The sequence below is a fragment of the Antechinus flavipes genome, chromosome 2, assembly GCF_016432865.1.
Source record: "Antechinus flavipes isolate AdamAnt ecotype Samford, QLD, Australia chromosome 2, AdamAnt_v2, whole genome shotgun sequence".
NCBI classification, from domain to species: domain Eukaryota; kingdom Metazoa; phylum Chordata; class Mammalia; order Dasyuromorphia; family Dasyuridae; genus Antechinus; species Antechinus flavipes.
The window spans coordinates 137,570,878-137,595,784 of record NC_067399.1 but is presented as its reverse complement, the minus strand read 5'-3'; the positions used below and the strand labels follow the sequence as shown (position 1 = coordinate 137,595,784).

Genomic DNA, 24,907 nt, shown 5'->3' with positions numbered 1-24,907 from the left:
TCTCTTTCTCTCTCTCTCTTTTTTTCTCTCTCTCCCTCTCTCCTTTCCTCCCTTCCTTCCCCATATAAGGGTCTCTGTGGGCCACATATTGACTTACTTTTTATGTTTGATTGATCTAGATTTTATTGTCTTTTCACTGGTTCTTCCTCATCCTGAAATATGTACACATGCCTTAAGTACCCCATTTTTGGGAATCTTTGCAAGCATTTTATTTCACTTTACTTAGAAGCCAAATAGGATCTGACACAAACTTGGACATTTTTATATTTTCAATATCAAACATAATCAAACTGACTCCAGCTTTGCCACTTCCAGCCCATCCTATACATTATTGCCATATTGGACTTTTTGATCCCCAGATACGATTATGTTGCTCATGTCCCTAAGAAACTTCATTGGATCCTCACTCCCTGTTGAATAAATTCCAAAATCTTTACTTTGGCATTTGAAGCCTTCTACAATCTGGCTTCATTCTAACCTTTTTTAGGCTTCATTCACCCTATTCCCTTTAATCTACACCATATTCTAACAAACCTGAATTACTCACCATCACCTGAGACTGTCTAAACTTTTCAATCATTAACACTCTTGTCCACATTGCTCATTACATAGAATGACTTCATTTCCTTGCCACCTGTTGACATCATCTATTCTTCAAGATCCAGATCTAATGTCACTTCCTCAATGAAGTGATTTCCTCAGGTGGAAGAGATTTCTTCTTCTCTGATCTTCTAGTTCTTTATAATTCCCTTTATATTCTTGGATTCTTATTTGTGGTTTGTTTTACCATGTGTTCCCATTTTGTCTTGTCAAGAACAGTCATTATTTTCTTTATTTTTATGTTTCTTCCAGCAGCTTCCAACAGTGCATTATACATATGGTGGGCACTTATACATGTTTATTTAAATGAATGACAAAATAAAATCTAGCACTCTTGTCATCTAACACAAGTTCCTTCCTTTATAATTTTTTCATAGGTTTTTTTGCTTCCCAAACCAAACTATACTCTTCCTTTAGGAGTACACTTCCTTTAGGAGATGTAAGAAGGGAATGGGAAGAGAACAAAAGGAATAAGAACACCTCTCCTCAAAAAGGAAGCCCTTAATTAGGCTCTTATGGTTCAGAGAGAGCAAGAGCTATTTAAAATCCACTTCTACCCTGAAAAACACTAACAGATGTTGTTTCTCTTTTTTTTTTTTTCTCAAAGCTCCCCAGATGAAGAGGGAACACTCCTCAGGAAGATAATATTCACATTTATTTTGAAGCTAATTGTATTCATTCATTCATTAGTTTAGGAAAAAATAGATTGAGCTTCTGGTCTTTACAAGTCTCTTTTTAAATTATGAGAGGAGTTTTTAATTCCCCCCCCCCAAAAAAATGAACCTTTCTTTCAATGATCTTTTGTTCTGTAAGTATAGTAAATAAACTGAGGTAGATTTTGAGTGGCCTGAGAAGGTTTGAAGGGAAGATTGGGTTCATTTAGACTCAGTGATCTTCATGAAGAAGGTGGCCAGAACCTGGGATGTGACAAGACTGTCAAAGTATCTTGGAATCCCACTGTGGAAGCCTTTGAATGCCAGTATAAGGGAAGCAGTAGATAAAATGGATTAAAAGAGGAAGATATTAATGATAGCTAGCATTTATGTAATATTTTAAGGTTTACACAGTACTTTTCAAATATTATTTCATTTTAGCTTCACAACAATCCTGGGAGGTAGATTCTCTAATCATCCCCATTTTGCAGATGAGAAAATTAAGATAAACAGAGGTGAGCTTAACCCAGGAGAGGAGGGAATTTACTAAGAATAATCCAGCTTGTCATCAGTCTATAAAAATGAACTGCAGATCCATTTTAAATATGAAATCTTTGCCCAATAATTGGTGGACTTCTGAAAGGAAGTGAACCCCATTCATGTTGACATTCTCATTATATATAAAACTAGAAGATATGAAAATATTGTACTTAAAGTGGAAGGAAAGTCCACAAGTTCAGAGAGCTGAATAGAGGAATTTGGAGAGTTTGTTTCATCATGTTACCAAAAGGAGAAAGGGGCATCATGTTGTAGGAACACTTGCTAATCTCTCCTCCTTGTGCTTGTGGTGAGTGGTAGTACCATCTTGTCACAGAGGAAGAAGATGAGAAATTCTATGAAAAATTTGACAGTATTTTCCAAACCAAATCAAATTTCTCAGTGACCACTGACTCTGTGTATCATTAATTTTTTGATAAAGAGTCAGAATATACTGGACATGTTGAGTATCAGTTATCTGCTTCGTTTCTCCTCCCTAACCCCCCCCCCAACAAAAATTCCAAACAGATTCTTTTGGCAGCAGGAAACAGCTGCTAACTTATATGGGAATAATTTCAGAATCAGCTTTCTGTGTGCAGTTAAGGACATTAACTGCTTACAGTCAAAATCAACTCCAAACTAGGCCGAAAGGGTTAGAGATTAAAAGAAGACTTCAATACTTTGATAGTTTCATAATCACATCAATGCTAATGCTTTCACAAATAATACCTATGCAAAAGTTAGTGTACATAATTAGAGAACTGCAACTTAACCTTCCATGTACTGAAATATATCAATAGAGGGAGAAAGAGAGGAAAAAGGGAAGGGAAAGGAAAGGAGAAAGGGGGAGAGAGAGAGAGAGAGACTGAGAGAAAAAACAGAGACAATAATGGAGGGAGGGGAAGAAGGAAAAAAAGGAAGGAAAGGAAGGGAGGAAGAATTGAAGTCCACACTAAAGAGAAAAAGGTAATATGTATCTTGCCTTTAGGAATTACAGAAACTGAGCATTGGAAGGGAACTCAGCAACCATTTAATCCAATCCATAAGGAGTGTTTCTCAGATTAGAGATCATGACTCACAGAGATATCTTTTGGGAAAGGCCTTTGGACTTAGGTGTAGTTCATTAGCACAAGGTCCTCCTGTAACTGATTCTAGGGAACCCTTTCATCTTCCAGCTTTCAGAATCTATGAGTCTTGTAATCTACAGCTCTTACTAATGGGACAGAGCTCAAAGCTATAATCAGAGAATATTTCATTCAACCCCCTCAATAACCTGGGGTTACTTCTATTATATCCTGATGTCTCCCAAAGGACAATCACTGTCACTTAGCTTCCCTATTATGGCTCCCATAGAGATTCTGAGCTCTTTCAATGAAACTTTAATTGCTGTTCATCACCATATGGAGATGATGATCATCCTTTGGCTTTTACCCAGATGTTGTATCAAAGAATCATTAATACTGCCCTAATTTCTTAATACTCAACCTGCTTTCCTGCAAAGCATTCCTCATCCCCCTTTATCATTATATCTTCATCTCTAGTTCTTTGGTTTTTTTCCTCTTCTCTACTTAATTTCCGCTTCAGTAGACCGACAGGAGGTTATGGAAAGAATACTGGATCAGATTCAAGCAAATGAGTTAGTTCTACTCTCAATTCTAATATTTACTTGTTGTGTAATTCTGGTTCAGTCACTTAACTGCCTTGGTTTCATCATGTGTAAAATGGAAGAAATGAAACTTGTACTATCTTCCTTGCTAAGTTGTGAAGAAAATACTTTGTGAACCTTAAACTGCTTCAAAATAGTGACTTATTCTTTGAGTTTTCATGTCATTCACAAATAATGTTAAAGACAGTGAAATCTGAGAATAATCAGTGTAGAAAAGATCATTGAAAGATGAACACTCTAATGCATTATTAGATGAACAGCGTAGTGCTGTTAGAGGATCTGTAAGAAATTATGAGAAAAAAGTGACTGAAATGTACATTTTTAACCATCAGATTTTACTGCTATATCCAGGGAGATCAATTACAAAATAAAGGATCCATACATACCAAAATATTTAAAGAAACACATGTTGGAATAGCAAGGAACTAGAAGCAATTGATTGGGAAATGATTAAATGAGTTGTACATGAATGTAATGGAACTTCACTATGCTATAATAAAAAATGAAGAGGATGAATGTAAAGGAGCATAGTAGGTCTCATATGAACTGATATAAAGTAAGCAGAGTTGGGGAACAATGTACTGTATACATTGCTACAATATAATGGAAAGAACAGTAACAGAGCAATCAAACCTGAAAATTATGAAATTATGGCCAAGAATAGTTTTATTGATCTCTTCCCACCTTCATTCCTTTTTAATTTATTAAATTAAAAGGGAGGAAGGAAATAAGTTGTTCCATGAAAGGGTCTCTCTCTCTCTCTCTCTCTCTCTCTCTCTCTCTCTGTGTGTGTGTCTTAGTTGTTGCTGGCAAGATTCTTGCCAGAGTCCTCCCTAATAAGCATGGTACCATGATTCTGGTTCAGAGTGATTGATGCTGCTCTTGAGCTTCCCTAGTTGCCAGTGGAGTGAAACAGGACTTCATGCTTATTCCTGCACTTTTTACTTTTAGCAATGTCAGATGCCTTCATTGAGGACAAAAATGCATCGAGGGAGCTACCATGCCGATGGTAAATTATTTAACTTGAAAAGGCTACAGGTCAAGACTAAGGTGGAAAAGAATTGGTACAATTTTTTATTCACCAATGGTTATACTCAATGCAGCCTCCGAATGAAGCTGAGATGAACAAAGTATGAAATGATTCTCTACTTTTGTCCTGACGACACCAGGAAAACAGGTCCTCCATCAGCCAGCACTCCACATCCATATGTGGAACCATCAGTTATAGCAAATGGAGAAATGTTCAGTGTTGTAGACAAGCTCCCTTACCTGGATGGCATGCATCCAGACATAGATATGAGGCTGGCCCCCACACACTGAGAGAGCTAGTTCAGTATTTGGGAGATGCTTCAGGAAAGTGTGGGAGGGGAGAGGTATTAGACTGACTACCAGACTGAAGATCTCCCGAGCCATTCTGTTGATGTCATTGTTGTATACCTGTGAAACCATGCTAGGAAACGGAGTCTCTTCCATTTGAATCTGAAGATCGCCTGGCAGGAGAAGGTACCAGACATCTAAGTCCTTTCTTGGGCTTAAACTGCCAAGCATTCAAACCCTACTGCAGAGAGTGCAATTTTTTTTTTTTTTTGGTTTGTTTGTTTTTTAATTATAGCTTTTTATTGACAAAATATATGCATGGGCAATTTTTCAACTCTGATCTTGGCAAAAACTTCTGTTCCAACTTTTCCCCTCCTTCCCTCCTCCTCCTCCGCTAGATGGCAGGCAGTCCCATACATGTTAAATATATTAAAGGATATGTTAAATACAATATGTGTATACATATTTATACAGTTATCTTGCTAAAGAAAAATCATATTTAGAAAGAAGATAAAAAATAACCTGGGAAGAAAAACAAAAATGCAAGCAAACAATAACAGAAAGTGTAAATGCTATGTTGGTCCACACTCATTTCCCAGTGTTCTTTCGCTGGGTGTAGCTGGTTCTGTTCATCACTGAACAATTGGAACTGATTTGGATCCTCTCATTGCCAAAGATGGCCAGGTCCATCAGAATACATCCTCATACAGTATCATTGTTGAGGTATATAATGATCTCCTGGTCCTGCTCATTTCACTCAGCATCAGTTCATGTACATCGCTCCAATGGGCTGCTCATGTTGCTTAAATGCCAAATGTATTTGCCTAAAAAACAATAGTCTTTTGGGACTACGGAGACCTCACACAGGGCAGATAGTCGCCGAGTGCTCAAAAGAAGTCATACAAGGACACTCTCAAGGTCCTTTGAAGAACTCTGATAGCAATTGTGAGACATGGGAGACTGGCACAGGATGGTGAGCTTCCATCAAAGGAGGCACTGGGCTCTATGAATAGCTCAAAAGAAACGTGAGATGCACAAATTTAGAGACATCTCCTTTCCAAATGTTAATTCGGTCCATTTTTGTGTGACCTGTAGAGGAGTCTTCTGAGCAGCTATAATTGAATATACTGTTTTTTGACCCTGACATGATAATGTCATTTTGGTTCTCTTTGATTATGAAGGACAACAACAATACATTACCATGGGGCAACTAGGTGGCACATTGGGTAGGGCACCAGCCCCGGAGTCAGGAGAAACTCAAAGCCAGCCTCAGACACTTACTAGCTGTGCAATCCTGCACAGATCACAAGTCCAGTTGCCTCAAGAACAAACAAATACATTGCCACGATGTAAATGGAAAGCAATCAAACCTGAAAGCTATGAAATTATAATGACCAAGCATAGTTTTGTCAATCTTTTCTGATCCCACTCCCCAACATTTTTATTTTGTTTTGTTTTTATAATAACAGGTTTTTATTTTGGAAAAAATACAAGCAAAGATAATTTTCAACATTCACTCTTGCAAAATCTTGTGTTCCAATTTTTTCTCCTTTCCTCCCTCCCTTCCTCCCTCTAGACAGCAATATAATCCAATACAGTAATCCAATATAGGTTAACCGTGTACACTTCTTCTATATATTTTTCCATATTTGTCATGTCAAGAAAAATCAGATCAAAAGGGGAAAAATGAGAAAGAAAAAACAAGCAAGCCGACAACAGCAACAAAGGTGAAAAAATTATCTTGTGATCCATAGTCCCCACAATCCTCTCTCTGGATGCAGATAGTTCTCTCCATCACAAGTCTATTGGAACTGGCTTGCATTACCTCATTGTTGAAAAGAGCTACATCCTTCAGAATTGATCATCACATAATCTTGTTGCCATGTATAATGCTCATTTCATTTGGCATCAATTCATGTAAGTCTCTCCAGGCCTTTCTGAAATCAGCCTGCTGATCATTTCTTATAGAACAATAATATTACATTACATTCCCTCCCCAACTTTTTAAAAACTCAATGTTATAAGGGATGATTCTCTGAGGAAGGCTAGGAAAAAAGATACACTGGAAAATGTAGAGGTCAGAAAAACAAAAGATATCTGTAAAATTTATTTTAAAAATAATGAGCAACTGTTAAAGGTAAACTATAGTTCTTAAAGACCTGTTCATTTTTAAACAATATAAATTAAAAAAAATACCTTTTCTTTCTCCCTTTTCCACTACATGCTTTTGTGGGAGGTAGACATGAAGTTGAAGAATAAAATATTATTATTGCCTTCTTTGTTTGGGGATGCAAAGCTTTGATTGCTATTATAGAGGGACAGAGTCTGCACAAGAAGAATCTGTTGGTAATGAATGTTTCAAAGAATTTTCCAAACTCTACAAATAAATAATTTCTAGCCCAGATTTTTACTTAGTTTTTGGAAGCCCCATTTACATATAAATCTAATTTAAGTCTTTATAGTAGGCATATTTATGAAAAGCTGTATGTACATTTTGTTGTAAATCAAATTATATTTTAATTTAACTTATCTCTATAAAGGCATCCTTTTTTATAATGTAAAAAATAAGGCTCCAAGTATACATGCATTTATATCTTTTAAATTTAAAAACAATTTAAACCTTTTAAAAACTAATTTCCTTTTAAACCCTTCTCTCCTGTCTTTCCCATGCTCCAACTCCCAAATAAAATATTCCCAAACTGTTCATAATCTTTAACTCAGTAATATTACTGTTATGTCTATACTCTAAAACAAAGAGGAGGGAAAGACCCATATGTACAAAAATTTTTATAAAAATCCAAATATAACTTTTTAAATGTGTGTGTATGTACATGAATACAGTTGTAGATGCTTAAAATGGGATATCCTTAGAGACATCAAATTATCCAAAGACTCACAGTTCTGAAATCTTTGAAACTGTCTTTGCAATCACTGCCCACACTGTCAAATCATTATTGATGATTAACCATAAAATTATTTCATTATGATTCAAATATAGTAAAGGACTTTATGTAGTACCGGCTGACAGATGTGCTGTTTAGGTGGTCATCATGTATTATAATCTAATAATATTTGATTTCATGACCTGCTTCTAAGGAGGCTTTGACCTTTTACTTGGGTTTATTATTATATTATATTGCTTTTTTCCATTACAATTTTCATCTTAAAATCCAAAAAAAATTGTCAAACAGAACCCTTTGCTTTATTTATAGAAATAATGAGGACTATCATGTTTATGGGAATCTTTGCCTTCATCAGATTTTTGCTTTTTATCCATTATCTGTTATTCTATCCATTATGTTATGTTTGAAAGCGCCCCAAACTGGGTGTCAGATCTGGAACTGATTCCCTGGCTATAGCAAATCACTTAATCTCCATAGAGCTCAGTTTTTTCCAACCATGTGCTTCCATGCTTAGAGAGTAACTTTCTAAAGTTTCAAAGAATCCAAAGCTCCATCTTTTGCCTTTTTTTAAGATTTGGGGCTCTTGGTTGACATCTGTGTCATTTTTCTATCCTTTCCCATTTTAGTGAGATAAGGTATGTTACTTTCTCTCCCTCACACACACACAAAGTTTAATACAAGAAGTTTATATCCAGCTCCAGAAAAAAAGAAGAAAGGAAGTAAGATCATTGGGTTGTCACGTAGTTAAAGCCATAAGGCATAATGTCTAATGTCTTGATCTGCTGAAGAGGAGGAAAGCAAGGTAGAAGCATTGGGTCTCAGACTGATACAAGAGGCAAACTTTGTCACCATTTGCCAGTTCAGTCCAGAAAATGCATTTCTTGGATCCAACAGGGCAAACTATTCCAGGTTCATATTTCAATTCCTGACACTCAGTTTCCTCATTTGTTAGATGAAGTTGCATTAAATGGCCCCTGAGGGTCTTTCCATCTCTGCAGCTGTGATCCTAGAATACCAAGAAGAGCACCGGAGGAGGATCAAGTTTTGAAAAAACACAGTCCCTATTCCCATATTTCTTTGTGTCTACACAAGCTTAACTAACTGTAAAACAGGATGTGACATAATTCCACTGAGATGGTACCCTGGGCAAGGCACTTAAATGCTCCCCACCTCAGTTTCCTCAGCTGTAAAATGGGAATAATACTAACAGTAACCCTACTTCTTGGAGTTGTTGTAAAGATCAAGTAAGAGTATATTTGTAAAGTGATTAGTACAGTCCTTGGCTCATAGTAAGTGCGTTAATAAGACTTGTTTCCTGCCTTCTTTCCAGGAGGAAAACACCATTATTTCCTGGGAAGGGACATGGAGACAGAGTAAGAGTTAAAGAATACAGTGACATTTGGGTTGGCTTTTAAGGATGGTGAGGAATTCAGTAGGGAACAAGGTACAGTGATTTAAGTGTTGGGAACAGCAAAAGTAGTCAGGCAAAAAAGCCTAGGTCATGCTTGGGATGCATCAAGGAGTCTGATCTGGACCACACTGAATGCACTGGAGAGGAATATTTTGAAATAAGGCTGGACTGGAAGGCCTTGAATGCCAAGCCAAGGAGTTTAGACTTCATCTAGCAGTAAAATATCTATTTGAGCAAAATATCCAGTTATCCCTTTCAAATTGTAGGGACTCGGGGGCCAGTGCCCTGTGATCTGGAACATCTGTGTAAAAATTTTGATTCTTCCTTTGTACCGGAGAAGTCTGATGTTTTTCTTTTTCTTTTACAGGGTATTTATAGTACCTTATTGTAAAACTTGCATTTAAGTTCTTTGCCATCTTCTGGCTTTCACATGTCATCTGTGGCTTCTGCAAAACTCCCCCAAATTCCCATTTAATTTCTTAAGCGGACCCATGATATGTCGATATAGCAATGTGGAAAGGATAATTAGGCTTAAAGCATTGCACTTGTGTAGGGGATCTGCTTCTGTTCCTCCATCTCTGCACCCTCCTTATTCTGGAAGGTCATTCTGTCCCTGCAGCCTCCTATTCTCTTGGAATCTTTTTTTTTTTTTTATGTTCTATAATACTTTTATTTATTTTTAAATATTTCCCCATTAATTTTATTTTATTCAATTTATTCAAATTATTCAATAATAATAATTTTATTCTTGTTCAGGTGCCATTCAAGAGTGTAGAAGAGCATCACATATAACTTGTCTGTCCTAGGATAGTGATTTTCTTTCTTATTCTTTGTTCTAAGGATTTCTTTTCTCTTGGAATCTTTTTTAATGGAAGTTCCCAAGCCAGCCATGCTTCCTCCTTTACTCCTCCCTTCCCTCTCTTTCCATCCCTTTCATGTGTTGCCTCTGCCTTCAAAAATGCATATTTGTATCCCCAGTGCTTAGCACAGTGACTTGTGTGTAAAAGCACGTGATAAATGTTTCTTAACCACAATGGAAGCCCCAAGAAGAGGAAAATAACAGGTAACATCCAACACTTTTTACCGCTCCCTGGATTTTTCTTAACTATAAAAGGAAATGATTCTTCATGACTCTTCATCCCTTTCCCCAAACATTTCTCTTCTCTAGAAAGAAAGGAATAAGCATTTATTAAGTGCCTACTATGGCCAAGCAAGCATTTATTAAGTGCCTACTGCCAAGCACCATGTTTTATAAATATCATAGACACCATTATAATCCCAATTTACTTTAAAAGAAAATGAGACAGATAAAAAAGTGAAGTGGCTTATAATGGTCATACAGCAAGGAAAAGACTTAGGTCAAATTTGAATTTAGCTAACTGTCACCTAGCTGTCCTAAGTTGGGAATGTGATACCCCAAGTATAGTACTGGATTTGGAGCGGAGGGGCTTTGGTTCATATTCCAGCTGTGCTGTGTGATACTGGGCAGATCACTTCCTCTCTCTGTACCTCAGTTCTTCATCTGCAAAATGAGGGGTTTGGATGAGGTGACTTCTAAAGTCTCTCCCTGTTCTATTGCCATGATCCTATGACTAGGGTTTAAATGGATATGAAAAAGTAGTAGTGTCTGCTATTGCTTTCCCACATGTCTGTGTGGCTTCTCCCCCAAAAGTAGCCTTATTTATTTACTGACAATGTGTGATCATCACAGAAGTTTGGGGAACCGACCCATAACCCATAGCCAGTTCTTATCTTTCTTCCTCTCCTTGAGCCTTCCTGTTCCCTGAGACACAATATTGAAATTAGCCTGGTTAATAATCTTACAAAAGTAAATGTTAGTGCTACAATACAGTATCTGTAACTAAGGAAATAATTGAATTGGGCTCCATTTGATTTCCAAATGCTCAGACTTCATGAAGGATAATAAATATATTCAGTTTGGTGGTGGGAGTCAGGGAATAGAAGCAGCTCCTGTTTTCCTCTTGCAGTTAATAACCTGATGACAAGAAAAGAAATGGAATTTGCTTTTCTGTTTTACATCTAACAGCCTTTCTCTACATGGACTGCTTGATCAGTCACGTACAATTGCCAATTAAGAGGGGACTATTTTACCAGGGGTGATGATTACTTTGAAAAATATTAACAGTAGCCTAGGAAAGCAGCCTGAAAATGTCAACAGGGGCTATGTGTAGTAGGTATAGGGTGAAGGACGAATTTCTTTATGCTAGAAATGTGCATTCTCCAAACAAATTGGAACCTGGAATAATTCAGTGCCTTTGGCTGCCTTGTCTGTAGAACTTTACTGTAGTGTCTGTGTATGGATTAAATTTATAGAATGATGATGAGAATTAGAAGAGGGAATGAGGAGAAGAAGCCAAAATGAAACCTTGAGGAGAAGGCTGATCAGAAATAAGGCAGGTAGAGAAAATCAACAATTTCACGACTTCTAAGAGTAATAAGAGTAGTAGAAAATGCAGTGGGACTGTTAGACAAATTTGGTTCCAGTTTTTGCCTTGTTGCCAGATCAACTTCTTGCCAATTACTGTGAACAAGTCGCTAAATATCTCTAGGTCTCAATTTCCTCATCCCTAAAATGAGGGGTTTTGCCCTGTTCTCATTTTAACAAACTAACATGTAACGAAGATGATTTGCAATGACTGTTTTCAAGCAATCAACAAACACTCTTAAAAAATTCTATCTTATTATATTTTAATTATTTATGTTATTTCCAAATTCTTCCCCCGCCATTTTCCCTCCCCCATTTAAAAGACAAGAAAAACAAATTTTACAAATGTGTTTGTGTATATGTATAGTCAAACAAAACAAATTCTAGCATTTAGCCAAATCTCACAACACACACACACTTGAATCCACCCTCTAAGTCCATCAGCTCTATCTGGAGGTGGTGGCAGGTTTCATACTCCACACCTTGTTGTATTGTGCTTCACTATCACACTTCTCAGACTGTGGTTTTTTTTGTTTTGTTTTTTTGTTTTTTGTTTTTTAACAAATTGAAGGTTGGTGACAAGCCTGTATCAGGCAAATCTATTGGCCCTATTTTTCCAAAAGCAAGAGCTCACATCAAGTTTGGTGATTGTCTCAATATTTCAAACTTTTTCATTACCTTTATATATTATGGTGACCTGTGATCAGTGATCTTTGATGTTATTATTGTAATTGTTTCGAGGGGTCATGAACTGCACCCATATAAGACTACAAAGTTAACCAATAAATGCTATATGTGTTCTGAGTGCTCCAACTATCTGCCAGTTCCTAACTTTCTCCCTCTCCTTGGGCCTTCCTATTCCCAGAGCCACAGCGATATTAAAATTAGACCAGTGTGCCATCTGACTGCCTCAGTGTGCCATGAATCCTTTGGGAGGGTGATTGGTCATTTGTGTTCATTAGAGTTACAAAGTCTTTCAAAGTTAATTATCTCTAACAACAAGCATTTATTGGGCATTTACTATATATGCCCGGCGGTATGCTGGCAATACAAAGACAGTGTTCATTGTAAGTAGTAGTACAAATTGTAGTTTACTCTCTTGTACAGGTTGAACATTTCACATTTCTTATGTATATAGTACATTTGCTTAGAAACTCTTTTTCATTTAAAAAATGCAAGTAGGAAAGACAGCTTAGAAAATAGCATGTTGGAATTGTCATATACTTGGGGGAACAAATAGTTTTTCCATGGAGTAGACTCACAGCATTTGTGAGCAATTTTCTTTTTCTCTTTATATATAAACATGCTCACCTTTGGTGTTTGGGGAATTCAGAATGATGTTGTTGTTGTTGTTTTTAAGAAAATGGAATTTTTATAAAGGAAAGCTCATAGATAGAAAAAAATTATCTTTTCTCAGTTATCACAAATATAGAGTATTAATGAGATAATGATTTTTTCTCTGCATTTCAATGAAGGATTACTGAAAGAGTAGGGGGATTAAAGTTGCCTTGTTTTTGTCTGAAACTCAATTGATCTATTCTGTTCACAGGGGTGGGAAAGAATTTTGGTGGTGGTGAGTTTTTTTTCCAGTCAAAGATACCCATTTTGTTTTATTTTCTCTCCTACAGGAATTCTTACTCTTAAAAAAGCAAACGAACTCTTGAGTACAAAAGTACCTGGAAGTTTTCTGATCCGAGTCAGTGAAAAGATAAAAGGCTACGCTCTGTCTTATCTCTCAAAGGATGGCACTAAACACTTCCTAATAGATGCCTCCACTGACTCCTACAGCTTCCTAGGAGTGGACCAACTACAGCACTCCACTCTGGCAGATTTGGTGGCTTATCACAAGGTAAGCCTCTCTATATTTATTTCCTTTCAAAATAATCAATGATTCTAGGCCGTTTGGTGACTGAGATTCTCAGCTAAGACTTCACAGAGGAAAAGGCATCTGACCTTTGATTTGAAGAAGGCTGTGATGAGGTGGGAGAGGGGAGTAAGGGAGTGGACTAGAAGGGCAGATAAATGGTGTAGGAGGCAGAGTACAGGGCCTAAAGGCAGGAAAACTCATCTTCCTAAGTCCAAATCTGACCTGATACTGGGTGTGTGACCTGGGCAAGTCACTTAACCCTGTCTGCCTCAGCTTCCTCAAGTGTAAAATCACTGAAGAAGGAAATGGCAGTTCCTGTATTTTTGCCAAGAAAACCCCGAACAGTGTCCTGAAGAATCAGATATGACTGAGATGACTGAACAACAACAATAAGGGTGTCTAGGAGCATACATGAGAAAGAAAGCACTCCACCAGAGAATATGGAACAGCAAAGGGCAAGGAGATGAAACGTCATGTATAGGGAACAATTTAATTAGAATGGAGATGGTGTGAAAGACATTTGATGTGAAATAAGACTGCAAAGAAGGTGGGAGCCCAATTATGAAGGGCTTCAGGTGCAGAATTTTCTCTTAGAAGCAATAAGGAGGCACCAAAGAGTTTTGAAAAGAGGAATGACATGATCAGATACGTAGATTTGCATTTGGCAACTGTGGAAGGTGGTTGAAGAGAAGAGAGATCACAAGTAGGAAGACTAATTAGGAGACCAAGAAAGAGGTGATATGGGCTTGAACTAAGCTAGTATCATAAACCAAAATATGTATCTTTAGCATAAAAATCCCTGAACTCTGATTGTGCTCTCTTCCCCAATCAGAACTCTTAATTTCCTTTGGTGTAAATGAAAAAAATATTCTTCCTCTGTCCTGTTTAAAAAAAAAAAAAACTCTGTAGGAATATCCTATTGAGGGCAAAAGATAGAGGGAGTCTAACAGAATAGGTCTCTATGAAATAGCAATAGAGTAGTGTCAAACCACTGAGGACAAAGTTTTTAAAAAGAGAGAGAGTAATCATGAAAGCTAAGGATTTTCCATTTAAGAGACTATCTATCTATCCATCTGTCCATCTATCTGTCTGTCTATCTGGCTCTCTATATATGTATATATATTTGATATACACATTTTATCTGTGTTATATATAGATTTATTGAGTGATAGATTAGTTAATTGATTTTTAGATGAGAAAACCTTAAAATATATGAGAAATCCTTAAAGACTAAGATAATTATGGGAAGGACAAATGGAAATTGAAATCTTTTTGGAAACATCATCTTTTGCATGGACCGTGAATTCTGTGTTCCCACAGTGTAATCTGTCAGATGATTGGTTTTCAGTCTAGAGGGCAGGTGTATGTCCGCATGTACACACACACACACTCTCACAACCATACAGCTGAATGTTGTGCTTCTGTTTACAGGAGGAACCCATCACTTCCCTAGGGAAGGAGCTGCTGCTCTACCCCTGTGGTCAGCAGGAGCATCCGCCTGACTACCTGAATCTCTTTGAGTGACACTAGCGACCAGTTTTTGTTCTGCAAACTGTAGCTGAGCCTTTCTCAGAAGGAGCCCGTTAAAGCTCAGAATGTGGTGTTTCTTCACTCTGCAGAAACGACCCTGATGTTGCTAGAAGAATCTCTGTTCAGCCCAAACTCTAAAGACTTATGTCAATGGGAATGTCCTCTTGTTACTTATGTTCTCAAAGGGAAATGATTTCCCAAGTTCAGCAAAGCAGCTGTACGGGGAGAAACAGCTTTACTGGATTACATGAAGAAAAGCCCAGAGGAGTTAAAGGGAATAAGAGATCTTTCCAAAACCAAAGTGATTACATGATATGGCTCTGTTTTGCAGTTCTAAAGCCTCCAGGTTCTACACTGATGCTTACTACAATTCAAATTGCTTTTAAAATAATAATAAAGGCAGGTGGTGTAGTTCTTTGGACAGCAGGATAAGTTGTGAAAAGCCCGGGTTCAAATACTGCTTCTGAAACACAGAAGCTCTGCAGCCACGGATAAGTCAGCCAGCCCCGCAGTGCCCGGGTAACTCTGTGAGACTAGATGAGTTGCCCTCTGTATTTCTGGAGAGACTTTTCATATCAGGAGTTCCCTAGCAAGTTGAAACCATGGCCCCTGACTGTAAAAATGCGGGGGATGGAGGATGGAGAGGGATAAGGAGGAAAGCTTACTTAGTTACTAGGGCTTTTTGAATTGGAGGAAGGAAAAAATGGGAAGCTGAAAATCAAAAATTTTAATTATTGGAATATTTCACCTAATTTGTAAATTTGCATGAATCCCAAGCACATTACTTTAAGTCTCTGAGCCTCAGCTTCTCCATCTTCAAAATGAAAACAAAAAGAAATATCTGCGCTGTTGACCTCACAGAGTTGCAATAAGGATCAAATGAGATAATTGGTGTGGAAGCATTTTTGAAAACTATAAAGCCTTAAGATGTGTAGTATATTACACACACGGCACATAGGATAGAATAATAAGTTTGTGCATGAATATGAATAATTCTCTTATCCTGACACAGGTCACTATTCATGAATCAATCTTTCTGTTAATAAAAGTGACTTCTTTTTGCTTCACAAAACAATTAGATTCATAAATACTCAGGGAGACAAACTTCTCATCTTTCCCCTTTCTTTGGCCAGCTTTGACTCCTTACAGGGGTAGCCTCCATTGCCAGGGCCTAGACAGATTGGATCCCAACTGGAGAGGAGGCTTCCCAGGGTTACAGAAAATCGGAGCAAGGACTGCAGAGACCATCCAGTTCAACCCACAATGCAACAAGAATTCCCCTGCAACACAGTCAAGAAGTCATCATCCAGTCTTTGCTTTGAAAACCAGTGAGGAAAACGCCCTTAACTTGGCAGGCAGACAGGCAGTGCAGTGGGCAGAACATCTCAGAGAACACCTGCGTTCAAATCCAGCCCTGCCCACTTATTAACTGTCTGACTTGGGCAAAATACTAAACTTTTTACCTCAGTTTCCTTATGTTAAATAGGGTTAACAATACTCTTGCCTCCAGGGTTGTCACAAGGATTGAATGAGATACTTGTAAAGCATTCAGCACAGAACTGGGCACAGAGTAAACAGTAAATGAGTGTTAGTTATTATTATCAGTCTTTTTAAAGCAGCCCATTCCACTTTTTTGGATGGCTTGTTTTTATCATTTTCTTCTTTTATTACACATAGAACTAATTTTTTGCCATTTCCAGCTTCTCCTTCAAGTTCTCCACCAAGTCTCCACCAAGATTAAACAAAACAAGTCTATTTTCATTTCCACTCGATGGCCTTTCAAATACCTTGAAAAGTCTAGCAGGTTTCCCCCAGGTCTCAGTTCTCTGAACCAGGCTCCCTATGGTCCAGATTGCAGGCCCCTTCACCATCCATGGCACCCTGCTCTGGAGGCTTATCAGCGTCCTCCCTTTCTGTCACTTCTAAGAATTCCTTCATTGACAATTGAGAATTGATAGCTACCTCAGAATCAGAATCATGGATTTAAAGTAGAGATCATGGAATCTTGTTCCCTCATTTTGAAGGGGCTTGCTGAAGGTCATACAGGTAACCTAACCTTGAATTCTTTTCAAAGAGCCTCTTTGTACCAGTCACATGGCTTGTCATTCATGGAGTGATCAGTTGTATAATGGTTTTTTTGTGTGTTTTTTTGTTTTTTGTTTTTTTTTAGTTGGGAAGATGGTGTTAAGTATTTATTTGTTTTTAGCAGAGAAAGTTTCCAATTATATAGAATTCATTGTGTAATTTCCCCTAAATCCTTCCATATGTTTTTTAAAAGAATTCAAACTATGCATTATTTTCTCATCTTCCATTCCTGAATACAATATTATGTGTGATTGTGTGGTACTGCAAGCCGAGCAATGGACTGATGGCCACCGTTCAGCTTCATAGCACTGAGAAAATTCTTTATCCTCTCCAGGTTTCAGCATATTCATCTCTAAAGCGAGCAGTTGTGCTGGATGACCCTGAAGACCATATCTAGCTCTAACATTTTATGATCCTATAGCTGTTATTTAATAGAAAAAAAATAAGTAAATCCATAACCTCTGTACAAATATTTTGTACTTTCATAAAAATAAGATAGCAATACCTTCTCCCAGAGACCTTTCCAAGGAGATTTGTGTGATCGTAAGGAAAGGTAGCATCAATAAGAGCTGCTAGGCTATGTACTGATGGGAAAAATGCACCGTGACTTGAACTGAATTAGCCTAAGTCAGAATTTAATCAGTTTTCTGCAGTATGGCAGCTATTGTCATTCAGAAGAATGGGCAGAGAGTTGGGAAGAACGGGATACTTGCCAAGCATCCATTGACATGGTTGTGATTGACTTCATCATAAGGCATTTTAGGGCTCTTTGTGTATAGCAATAGACAAAGCATTTGGGGGAGGGGAGCAAAAGAATCCTTTACAGGACCTGGATTCTAATCTTTTTCTTATAAAAATCTGTTTTAACTATGGGCAATCATTTCATCTTTTTAGGTCTCAGTTTCCCCATGCAGTTTGGTAAACCAGTAGAAGAACCTAATGAGAAATGGAACCAAATACATAACATGCATGTGAATCTTTCTAGAGATTCATTTGTGATGTAATTAAGGGGTGTGTATATATTTTACATAAGCATTTCAAATATATGTGTATGTATTTATAAATAAATTACACACATGTAAATATCATTGTGCAGAAGTATTTTTTGACTGACAGCTATATCAAGTCCATAAGATTCTTTTGAAAAAAATCTATATTGTTGTGATTTTTTGTTTTTACATAATTTTCTTTTCTGAATTTGAATGTATCCCTAAATTCTTCTGTACCTGGCAAGTCATCACTTGTAAAAGAACAAAAAATAAAAGAAAAAAGTGCTCAAAAAAAAGACAAGTTTGATAAGATGTGCAACTGCTACTTCTGTGAAGGAGGGAAGGAGGGAGATACATCATCTAAGCTCCTTTGGGCAGAGCTTGGTCATGCTAATGACAGCATTCTATTTAGTCTCCTTATTCCATAAGAGTCTGTAATAGAGTTTTATTTTTAAAAAATCATCTTAGTGTATGTACTACTTGAAGAAAAGCTTTTAACCACAAAAATTCAGTTAATCACGTAAATTAATGTATTGTTAATAGTGTCTTATTTTTTCCAAATACATGTAAAGATAGTTTTCAACATTTGTTTTACAACTTTGTGTTCTAATTTTTTTTCTCCCTCCTCTTTCCTCTCAACTCCCCAAGGCAGCAAGCAATCTGATATAGATTAAATATGTACAACCCTTTTAAACATATTTCCATATTTGTCATATTGTGCAAGAAAAATCAGACCAAAAGGAAAAAGAAACATGAGAATGAGAAAAACAAACGAAACAAAAAGGTGATAATATTATGCTTCAATCCACATTCAGTCTTCATAGTTCTCTCTCTGGATGTGATTGGCATTTTAGATCCCAAGTCTATTAGAATTAAATGGAAATATTTAAGCAATTGCTTAAAAAAAACTAAAACTGTGCTAAATGATTAAAATTTTTAGAAGTGAGACAATCCCTGCTATTGGGGGATTCACATAGTAACTGAGGGAGACAGCATATGTAGGAGGGTCCAGATGACCCAGCCCAGGGATTCCTAGGATATGTCAGATGGCAATAACTGAGGGAATCTGACAGGAAAGACAGTAAATTTCAGAGGACCTTATGATACAACTACATTTTCTAATAAAGATAGTCTCGAGTTCAAATCCTGCCTCAGATGCTGGCTAACTATGAACTGGGCAAGTCACTTAGCTTCTTCTGCCTCAGTAATACCACCTACCTCATGGGATTGTTGTGAGAATAAAATGAGATAAAGTGCTTTGTAAAAGTACTTTTAATATTAGTAGTAGCTGGGAAGATGATCAGACTGGGGATGCTCTGATTTACAGGAAGGATCATAATCAGTGACTCCCTTCTCTTCCAGATATGAACATTCCAGATACAAACATCTGGAGCAGATGTTGGGGCTGGAGGGGCTCAGCCAAATATCCTTGGGAAGGTGGAGAAGGAAAGGTATCCCTCCAAATGCAATCTGGATTATTTCATGACTAGGGTCAATCAAGATCAATCAAGATTATTATCCTGACTGGAAATCAGGACATAATGTTCTTGTTGGACCGCCCCAAGAAGCTGCATAAGAATTCCTGATGGTCCAGTCTGATGGAGTTAGCAATGCTTAGAATTGGGAGAGGGCAGTTTTTTTTTTTTAAAGGGGGATTCAACTTGTCTTGAAGGGATAAAGAATTCAGAAAATAAGGAGATCTAAGTTATTTCAGACCAAGATTGAGGACTTGAATTGCCTCAAGTTCAACTACTGCAAAATTCCTACAAACTCATACCTGAGTCCAGTGCATTCAGGAATTGTGTGAGTGTTGTTATGGAAACAAGAGCTAAAACATGTTGCCTCAGAGTTCCCCAGTTAGTGACCCATTTGGACTTGGGTACGGTTTTGAGGGAGGGGAGTTCTGTGAGTAGGCAGAAGGCTAAGAATGCAGTGCATAGAAGGCTGGGTTTGAAGTCAGGAAGACCCGAGAATTGCCATCTGTGTGACTTTGGGAGAGGCCCTTAATTTCTGTTTGTCTCCTTTTCCTCAACTAACAAATGGGGGTCATAATAGCAGCTATCTCCCAGGGCTGAGATAACTTTTGTAAAGTGTTTAGCATTGTATTGCGTCTGATAGATGCTATTCAGTATCCTTATTCCTGTTACCCATTCTGAAGAGACAAAGGCAGAAGGATCATGCAGGGTACCAAACCTATGAGTGCTGGCTTTAGAACCACAACCCAACAATTTGATAATATCGGAAAGCAAAGTCTGCTTTTCTCCTTCCCACCCCCGCTCAAAGCCAACACTCAGGACAAGAAATGGGACTGGCCCAAAACTTGAATTCCCAATAAATTGATGAAAAATTTCCCCTGTCTTTGGGGGAGGATTGAGCCTGGAAGAAGAGGATTCTGGCTCTGTGGCCCTTCTGTTTACAAATGAACTCATCGGCTCCATTACTTCTTTTTTTTATTGCTACTGCTTTACTCCCTTCATTTATATAAAAGCAAATCTAGCGATCTCTAATTTTTGTTGTAGTGATTTGTGGGAAAGTGTAGATCTCTGGAGAGGGAGAAAAATAACTCTGAGTTAGTGTAGTCAATGACTTTATCCAGAAGTCACAAATGCAATGGAGGAGCATTGAAATAATGCCCTTCAGCAACCATAAGTTTCTATTTTTTGAAAACAGAGTCTGTAAGCAGAAAGATTAATAACATAAATGTAAAATGACCTCAAGCCACAGTAGTGGAGATAAGCCCTTAAAGAAAACCTAACCCAGCCCCAAAACAGGAGGGCCTCTGAAAGAAAAACACAATTAGAAATGCTCAAAATAGCACAAACGCCTTATGACAAGGTGATATCCCTTTGTGTATTGTCAGAATATGGAGACTTCCTGTGGGATCTGAGCGACTGATATTAGCCCACCCTGTCTGTTTAATTCCTTTTGGGAAGCCCAACATGCTCAGGGGCCAAATTTACTTTTCCACTTAATCATTTATTTATTTGAGTCTCATTTTTTCTGTCCATGAAATGGGAAGATTAACTTAATCTCTGAAATCCTTCTCAGTTCTGATCTGGTTCTTCACCCTCAGCCCTCTCTACTGCAGTTAGGTATGCTTTTGTGCCTTAATTTTGCTTACCTTCTGACCAAGGCCTAAAGGTCAAAAGAGGCATAAAAGGAGACTTCTCTCACCAAATAGGAATAGAGACCAATGATTGAGGACAGATTTTTTTTTTTTAATCAAAGAACTTGAGCATGAAATCCAAAAGATTTTCAGTTCAAGGAACTATGTACATCAGAGAAAAATTTTTAAAAATAAGAAATCCTTAAAAGCCAAAGTAATTGTGGGAAATTCAAGTGTAAGTCCATCTGAATTTAAACCACTTGTATTTCTATCTAGCTGGCCAGACCCTCTACAGCCCTTTATCTAACCAGATTCTCCAGGCTTTGCTTTTCTCAGTTTTTAATCCTGCTAATCCCACAGACCTGAAAACCATCATGAATGGTTGCTTTAGCCTTAGTTACACTGGCAGGGCCGGAAATGTCTTGGTTAAGTCCTTAAAAGGAAAATCAGAAAGAGAAAAATAATGGAAAGTATGGGAGAGTAAAACAGGAAACAAGAATAAGGAGGATGCCATAGTGTCCTCGGGACACTGAGATGTGATTCCAGAGCCAGGTTCCAGTCCTAACTGCCACTAACTCTCTGAGTCTTCATTTTTCATAGCTACAAAGTGACAGGGGTAGGATTGGTTGATCTTTAAACCTCTTTCTAGATCCAAAAGTTCTTGAGTCTGAGAGGAAGAGAAATAAGAAAGGATAGCAGATACTTAGGAGGACTTAAATGCCACCAAAACCTGATTCAGGTTGCCCACTTCTTGGCTGGACCCTCAGAGGTTAATTATTGTGGTCCATGGAAAGGGCAGATGCTGAGTTGCATATTGAGATTTTAAGCCTTTTATTTTTTAAAGTCCTGGTGCTTATTTTGTAATCCTGTGACTTTGGTCTTGGTCATCTGAACTTTTGGACAATTCAGTTTAAAAGAGTGATACCATCTCCCTAATCAAAACACCTGTCTTCTATTTTCATTATCTTCAATTATTAGAATGGAGGCTCCTTGGGGACACGAACTAAGGCAGCTCTCTATTTTCTTTTTTTCTTTTTTTGCACATGGTTTCAATAGTATTTTATTTTCTAAATACATGTAAAGATAATTTTCAATATTCATTTTTGTAAGACTGTGTTCCAGCTTTTTCTTTCTCCTTCCTTTTTACCTGCTCACTCCCTATCTCATGGTTCTCTACACCCTAGAATGTACAGTGTCTGGCAGAAAGTACAAGTTTTATAAATTCCTTTTCATTCTTTAGCATCTTAGCATCTGAAAAGACCAAACATGCGAATTGGGAGGGAAAGGAGCTTTTCAGTTAACTCTGTAACTTTAGATCACTATTGGTTTTATTTTTAATTTTTCCAAACAAATCAGACAAAGAGGCTCAGAAAAAAAAGACAGTCAAGTTGAACTTTTACCGACACACATTGACTAAGAAAAGAACTCTATGAAAATCCACTGGACTTTGTTAGTTTGGGTCCCTTCTTCCAGCTGAGGCCGTCCATCAGACCAGTTCCATCCTCTCTGATTGCCCTTCATTATGGAGAGCAAGCAAGCATTTATTAAGTGCCTCCTAGGAACCAGCCACTAGAGGGAAAAATATCAAGAGCCAAACTCCTTGTTCCAGAGGAGCTCATAGGAAGAGTACATTGTAGTGGAAAAAGTTGAAGTCTTTGCTCCTGGAGTTCAAATCCTGACTCTGCTGTTCCAGTACTTAGCATAGTGCCTAAGTAAATGCTTAATAAATGTTTACTGGCTGAATAAGTGGGGAATCTTGGGTAAGTGTCTTTTTTTAAAACAAAATTTAATAGTATTTTATTTTTCGCAAATACTTGCAAAGATAGTTTTCCACATTCACCTTTGCAAAATCTGTTCCAAATTGTTCTCCTTCTCCTCCCCTTTTTCCCTTCCCTCCCCCTGTCTCTCCCCTCCCTAAGATAGCTAGCAATCTGATATAGATTAAATGCATTCAGTTCTTCTGAACATATTGCCACATTTGTCATGTTATGCAAGAAAAATCAGATCAAACGGGAAAAATGGGAAAGAAAACAAAAAACAAGCAAACAAATACACAACAATAATAACAAAAAAGGTGAAAATCCTATTTTTTGATCCACATTTAGTCTCCCTACTTCTCTCTCTCCATGCATCTGGACTGGGCAGATGTCTTAATACAGGTTGAACAAGGTTCAGGACCTCAAGATACAGTTCAAGGAAATGCAAAACCAAGAAGAAAGAGTCAGCAGAGACAATGCTCTCCATAATGAAAGGCAATCAGAGACGATGGAACTGGTCTGATGGACGGCCTCAGCTGGAAGAAGGGACCCAAACTAACAAAGTCCAGTGGATTTTCATAGAGTTCTTTTCTTAGTCAAGCAGGTCCATGCATCAAAGGGGAGGAGGGAAGGAAGGAGCTTGGATCTGGGGGAATCCTGCAGGATCCATACATAGATCTTGAGGGGAGCAGGAGTCTGCATCCTTTCCTCAGACCTTACTTTTACAGAGAAACTTGGGATTTGAGCTTTCCCAGGCTTCTTCACTGGGCAAAAAGCTCACAGGAGTCCTTACAAAAAGGCACTTTATTCTTCTAGGACTTTTCTAGATCGCATTTCCCTCATCTGTAAATTGAAACGGTTAGAGCTGATAACCTCAGAGGTCCCATCTAAGTTCTCAAGCTATGATCCTATAATGAAAATGAAATGCATTTTTCATTTAGCAACTGGACATTTTAAAACAGCTCAAATTTCCAGCCCGCAGAGGACCTCTGGACACAATACCATAGTAGGCAATCTTCTAAAAGTTTCCATTATGAAAGTGTAAATCTTAACAGTTAAGAAGTTAAGGATTGCCCCTAATCTTTTGAGACTATCATAAGGATATACTCCCAAATGCTGTCTTACTAGAGAAGTACACTTTAACTGAACACATATTTATAAATTACCACTAAGTACAAGGCATTATGGATGATATGCAGAAGAGTAAGTCACATTCTCTGTTGTGGGGAGCTTATGGAAGGCACATGCACACAAAAAGCTGCATCTAGACTATAGTAAAAGGCAGCTAGGAAATTGCACGTAGCACTGGGCCTGGAGTCAGGAAAATTCATCTTGAATTCAAATTTGGCCCTAGACACTTACTAGCTGTGTGACCCTGGGCAAGTCACTTAACCCCATTTGCCTCAGTTTCTTCATTTGTAAAACAAACTGGAGAAGGAAATGACAAACCACTCCAGGATCTTTGCCAAGAAATCCCCAAAGAATTGAGTAAGTGTATAGAAGGGTGCCATAATTGTAATCAGAAAACCCAGGTTCAAATCCTCCCTGTCACTTAACTACCTGTGGGATCCTGGGGAAATCACTTCATATCCATGGCCCTTGGTGGAGGGGACAATTATTGCTAGCTGAGAGATCGGGAAAGGTTTCAGAGGTCGCACCTGAGCATTGAAGGGTGGGAAAGTGTAATCATCTAGAAATATTGGGGCAGACCTAGGAGATAGCTTATGTAGTTATGGAAGCAGGAGAAAGTAGTTCCATTTTGGGCAAAACTAAGGGTTTTTATAGAGAGCCAGGCCTGAAGATAAATAGGAAGAAGAGAGAAGCTGGATTGACTTTTTCCTATTATTCGGCCCTGAATAATCCCATTGCCCCACCCCACTCCCAGGCACATAAAGCTTGAGACCCCGGCATCAATAAGCCTCCAGTGACTACAGCATCATCTTGCAGACAGTGAGTCATGGAGCACCATGGTCTCCAGAGAATTAAAGCCTTGGTGGGCTCCACATGAAAGGGCCACAGCTTATGCTGCTGGGGATGCAA

The 24,907-nt window shown here is 37.9% G+C and overlaps 1 protein-coding gene across 3 annotated transcripts in view; it reads left to right on the top strand.

The window, feature by feature from the left end:
• SH2D4A (SH2 domain containing 4A) overlaps positions 1–18,305 on the top strand; it is a 112,028-nt gene extending 93,723 nt beyond the window's left edge. For all 3 annotated transcript variants that reach the window (XM_051975646.1, XM_051975645.1, XM_051975644.1), the window contains 2 exons: positions 13,162–13,382; positions 14,832–18,305. In XM_051975646.1, coding sequence (XP_051831606.1) covers positions 13,162–13,382; positions 14,832–14,924 — 314 coding nt within the window. In that variant the 3' untranslated portion in view covers positions 14,925–18,305. The remainder of the gene's footprint in view (positions 1–13,161; positions 13,383–14,831) is intronic.
• The last annotated feature ends 6,602 nt before the right edge of the window (positions 18,306–24,907 follow it).